This window comes from Bombus bifarius, unplaced genomic scaffold, assembly GCF_011952205.1.
Source record: "Bombus bifarius isolate JDL3187 unplaced genomic scaffold, Bbif_JDL3187 scf7180000008148, whole genome shotgun sequence".
Taxonomy (NCBI): Eukaryota; Metazoa; Arthropoda; class Insecta; order Hymenoptera; family Apidae; genus Bombus; species Bombus bifarius.
The window spans coordinates 461,112-467,111 of NW_022884475.1; the positions used below are offsets into that span (position 1 = coordinate 461,112).

At 35.3% G+C, this 6,000-nt stretch overlaps 1 protein-coding gene across 1 annotated transcript; it reads left to right on the forward strand.

The window, feature by feature from the left end:
- Window positions 1-212: 212 nt before the first annotated feature.
- LOC117208641 (uncharacterized protein DDB_G0283697-like) lies at window positions 213-4,793 on the forward strand. The gene is made up of 4 exons (XM_033449905.1): window positions 213-459; window positions 1,662-1,955; window positions 3,207-3,567; window positions 4,298-4,793. The coding sequence occupies exons 1-4, from the start codon at window positions 411-413 to the stop codon at window positions 4,539-4,541; spliced, it is 948 nt and encodes a 315-aa protein (XP_033305796.1). The 5' UTR covers window positions 213-410; the 3' UTR covers window positions 4,542-4,793.
- Window positions 4,794-6,000: the final 1,207 nt, after the last annotated feature.

A 6,000-nucleotide genomic window follows, 5' to 3' on the forward strand; every position in this document is an offset into this window, starting at 1 on the left:
GTAGAGTATTTAATACGATCAAGTTTCAAAAAATGACAAAGAAAATGATTCTTCGGCAACTTCGAGTGATAAATAGAAAATAAATGAATGAGAAAGTAGGCAGAAGACAACGCCTGCTTTATGAAACGCGTAAAGAGAACAGCAAACGTGTGAATGTAGTCGACGAGACGAGATTTCGTTGTTCCGTGAAAAAAAAGAATAGGCGAAAGGAACCGATGGATTGGCACCGTCGGTCGTGCCTCTCTTCTTTTCATCAATGTCCTGAAAATTCCTAGACAAAATTCGGCGCCACGACCGATCAAAATCCTAGAAAAAATTCGGCTGCACTATCGAAATCCTTCGGAAACAACGGCGGCTGAGGAACAAGTACGGACGTCCAGAGGAGTTTCACATCCATCAGTAAGCAAAAAATGGCCCACATAAAGAGACGTCCTCATGCGCGAAGCCATCACAAAATGAGTGAGTGATGATCTTGGAAAAGATTTGAGATGACAAAATCCTTGTTTTATTTCCACGAGAAATTCATTGGAATGATGACGTAGCGTATTCTCTATATATTTTAGAAGTGACGACTTTTTATATTCTTCGACACTTTTTTGTTTTTCCCGATGAAAGAGGTGAAATGAAATTGCATTAGAATATTAATTTGGGGAATTATCGAGACTAAAATACATATTTTTTTCAAAATAAAGATACGTTATCGCCTAGCAGATTTTATTGACCTATTTCTTTGATTGTCAGCAATGGCCACAAAAGAAGCCATTCATCGCTTGAAAATATATTCTATTTTGTTTATTACATTTCGTAACGACACCCACGTCTGGTACTTTGTAATTCTTCCGTCGTTTTTCAATTGATTTCTTTGAACTGAAACGCCAAGCTTCGTTTGATATTTGCAACAAGCATCGTGGAACATCATTAAAAATTTCTCCCGCAAATTCCAAGGTACCTTCCAAGCGTTTTCATTATTCAAATCGAATTGACCAATTGAAACAACTGCCAATTTCTTTTACTTAGCCTAGAGATCCTATTCTATACTGGAAATTTCGCGACTTCCGATATAGATATTTTTGATTTGGAGAAAAATTCAGTATATTCTTACATTGTATTCTCAGCCTAAAAATAATCGACTCTACGTTTTACGAGGATTTCTAAAGTATGTATTCGATTTAAAAGATTAGAAATTTTACATTTAAGCTTAAGATCACTCGGATTAACTTTCTGTAACTTTTCTGGATTAGAACTTCTCTGTAATATTGAAATTGCTTGACGATCCACAAATAGTGAAATATTTAAAGTTGAAATACCTTTTTTCCAAAGTTTAGAATAGACACATTCCAGTTTCCATCCTTGGACTTTCAAGAACAGAAGCTTTCGGTCGAATTTCATAGAATTCTCATATCCTACCACAGCTCTTTAAGAATACCAATAAATCTCTAAATCTTACAAAATTCTTAAAAAAAAGTTACATTCAATATCAAACAACCTGCAATGCGTCAGAATTTTCACTTAGCAGTCGTCTCAAATTCTCTTGCATCTCCTGCGCGTTTCTACCTGAACTTGCGAAAGAATTACACGTAAAGCTTGGAAGCTTTGAAAAAGAAAATCCTTGTCTAAGTATAGCTGGAATCTAGCGCGGCGACTAGTTTATCGCGTTTCAGAGTTACGTCGTAAACCAAATATCTCGGAGCTGGTGTACAAATTCCTACGTCTTGGCGGAAGCAAAGAGGAAGCTTGTGAAGCGTTGCGAAATTACAGTACGAGGTGTCGGTACTGCAAGCGGCCGAAACGCCGTGAGGAAGTTTTGGATTGCCTAGATTCTCGACCTGGCGGTAACATGGCCAACAAACGGAAAGGTTCGGCAAGGAATTCCAACACTCACCGGGTGAAACGACGCCAAACCTCCAAGGACCACACCCTCTCGTCATGCATGTATAGGGGCAATGGAGGAGAAGGTTAGTGCAATGAAAGTCATGGAAATTGTTCCTACATTCTAGACGATGCACTGTTCGAAACAGATTAGCAGATTATTTACGTTTAATCTACTGTTGTATAAACTTTTTAAATCGATACTATAGGTTTTTCAAGTTTTATTATATATTTTCTTTTTACAAGCTATTATGAGTTTCTCATCTTATGGATGATGGATATACTTTGATACTTTGTTTACATTAGACTGGTGTTTAATGAGAATTGTTTTTATAAATACTTTCTATGTATAACTTTTAAACCTTTTTATATTCCTTTATAGTAGAGATCTCTTTTTACGCTTTTTGCGTAGAATACTCTATATCGATAGCTAGGTTAATAGTTAAATAGTCTGGTAAAAAGAGTGTGAGATATATGTATTAGAAGGATGTATGGTCGAGAGTTCAAGGCGAATAAAGATAACAATTGTAAACCCTGTGCCTTTTCATAGTTAAGAGGCAGAAAAAATAAACTATCATTATTATGTTCGAGATTTTTCTTGTATTATTCAATAATTATATTTTACACTTTCTATAGCTATACTTAAGACAGTCACATTTGTGATATCGGCATAGTATCTAGGTTAATTTAATGACGTACTGAAATTATATAATGAGTCACACCTGTCTAAATACCATTATTTGTTACTTACTAATTAACTTAACTATAATCGTAGGTCGAGTAATATTTATTATGATCTGAGGATAATGGCAATTGCTTAATGAGGGCGAAAGTCGAGCAATGGGTATTGTTACCTTTTATTGCACCGTTATATAAAGGCAATAAAATGATTAATTAACACAGCAGTGCATTATTATTATCGAAGGCAGTTAAATGATAATCCGACATACTGCACCTCATATGTAACTTATTGCTTAATAGAAATAAAACGTTCCCTTTTTTCAACATACAACTTACCATTTAGCCGAAATTAATAACTTTCACGTTCCAAGTCACGTTTTCTTTCGATAAACCAATATCATTGATTCAGCATCATTTGATTAATACAACAAGTCTTGTATACAAACCATTTAGTTTTGTTTTCAACAAAACCGAGTTTTTTCAACGCATTATTTTTTCTATCCATTATTCAATGCAGCACAATAATTTTGAAAATAATTTTTGAATACCAAATACACGCGAAACATTTCTCAAAATTGTACATATTCTTAAAAATTCTATATTTAGAGCATATATTATATTTATCAAATATATTATAAAATCCTATTTCTCTATAGGAATAAGAAAAATGAAAAGATACATCCAGAAGGCAATCGATTTCGGCGTAGAATCCGGTTATCTGATCCCGAAAGACGCGGCGTACAAAGTTCTCCGTGTATCCTCGGATCTCATGAACGAAGGCAATTACGAAAGTAAGGATAGAAAGTCGGACAGCACGGTTTCACAAGTTGAGGACAGAAAGCCTCGTCGAACGCCGATTAGATTCGAAGACTACGAGGTACAGGACGCCAGGGGGCGACGACGTAGGAGCAGGAGGAGGAGAAGTTCAAGGCGAAGGAGATCCAGGAGTGGATCCAGAAGAAGGCGAAGGAGATCGCGAAGGAGATCACGAAGAAGACACGGCAGGAGGCGTGACGAGTAATTCTACTAAGTTCTTTTTTCTTTTACCTTCCCGAAATAAAGTTTGTATGTAAGAGAAATACCCATAGAAACTCTTTCAATTACGCGTATTGTGAAAGTTTGAAGCTCAAATTGAATGTTCAACGTATAATGATCTAAGCTCAATAAAACAAAATACTCTATAGAATACTTTATAGAGTAGCCTTTTGGAAATGTCATCCTTCTTAAGAGAGGAAATGCCACGGTCAACAATTGAATGAAAGGATTTCGATTGTTGTATTTTTAAAGAAGATCTGTTTATTCCAATTATCTTGGGTTAATCTATTGCTTGATTCGCATCATATGCGTTTCATATCGTAATACAGTAAATAAAGCAAGAGGTAGAATTTCCCAATAAACGTAATTAGTGTATGTTACTATATCTATTGCTAACAGCATATGTCCCGTATATTTTTGCTTCAAATTTTCTGCAAACATAGAAAAATCCATAATTTATCGATAATAGCATTCCAATATTTCCAATGTAATAATTCATTTACAGTCTAATAATCTGATTATTAATTTCACATCAAAGTTTTATATTAGGAATATGAAGCGTAGCTTCCCAGAACATTCTTCTTCTTAGAAATTTAACTTCATAGAACCATCCCGAAGGACAATCATAATAGAATTAGTACTATTAACTTGATCTTGATGTCGTTGCCAGGGCCGCCGTTCTAAGTAATTAAACCGAACGAATTCGTTTTAGATCTGGTGCCGAGGAAGAAGTGGTAGAGGTCGAGAACGATGATGATTACGACTTCGAGAAACAGGGAGAGAAAAGGAAGAGTCCGGATAACGCGAACGGAAGCGAGAAAAACGAACGTCTAAATCAGTCCGATGGTGAAAAAAAAGCAGAGAAGGCAGAGGACGATGGTTCGGATCTGTCCATCGACGAGGACGAAAGTGACGACGAGGAAGGAAAAAAGAGAGAAGATACGACAAAATCGTAAACGTGGATACATCGACAAATTGATCGTGTTGTGTCAAACTCATGCCTTGAGATTATGACGTCAAATGAAACTGACTGTTTATTCATATAAAAAAGATGAAATGTCCCGTGGTAACATTTTTTTATTGGAATTCTTCTTGCAATTGACAATTATGTAGAATACTTATTTATGGTCGTGGTGATTCATACAAGTGTAGTCATGAGTAATAGGTTCACGTTTACATTTTATGACAATAAAACAATAATATCGTGATATATATTATTAGATTTATTCCACTACATATCGCTATAGTGTAAATTAATTTTACCCATTTTCTTTAAAAAGATAGGGTTTGATATTATTTGAAATTTGATTGAAATTCAAGCTATTTATTTTAATAATTTAACTTATATGAATAGAAACTTGAATTCAACTAATTTCAAACTCAAGCTTGAGTCACTTAAATACAAGCAACTTTATTAATCTGAACGACATTTACGTCAAAGAGTATAGCTATAAAACATTCCCACTAAGTACCTCTAATACAACCACATAAATTCAGTCCATCATAAAGCGGCAGCCTAATTTTCCTCTTCTGCCAACTAATCGACTGTACTTCTACTATTGCAAATCTCCAAACCTCTTGCGAACCACGCGTCCCTTTCCTATAGGAGCGTTCACCTTCGTTCCAAACAAGTAAACGACCTCTGATAGAATTATTAAAAGCCCCCACTGAAGGGAAGAAAGGGCAAACACAGAGGGACCGCCTATAATCCCGTCGCTTAAGTACTTCATTGGTAGTAGTAACAAACGACAGCGAGTCATAGCCCAAAGGAAATTGACCATTAGTCGGCCTAGGCGTAGGTTTTCTTGTACAATTAAACTCATTAGCATGATTTTACAAATCACAGATACCAGACTACCAGTGCTAATAAATTTCCTTACATAATAGTATTAAATTTGGCAAGAAAGTAATTAGAAATGATATTCTATGAGTCAATTTTAATCAAATTCCAAGCTAGCTGATTATTTTATTCTATGTAAAATAATAAAATTGTACAACAAAAATCTATAACCTGCACTCGTTATTTGTCGATTTCATTAGTATTATTATTAAATAAATTATTATGCAGAAGAACCCAGGACACTTCCACCACAGTTGTCTCTGTCTTCTTCAATATTTCTTGCAAAATTACGGAAGAATTTTTGGCTCCATGATCCAGGTTAAATCAAGAATTGCTCGTGAGTTTCGTTTCATATGTAGAAATAGTATCCCAAAAGCTACTTCGAAAGAGCTATCTCGTAAACCATAATTGGATAGAAAATACGCTTCCAACAGGGAGCGAAAACATATCCCTTGAAGAACGAAGGCAAAAAGGTTCCGCGTTTTGTTTCGGTGGGCTTTTACAAGCTTTCCTCCGTTATCCCGACTCGTTATTTGGCTATTGTGTACGCAAGAGAATAGAATACAGGATGCATA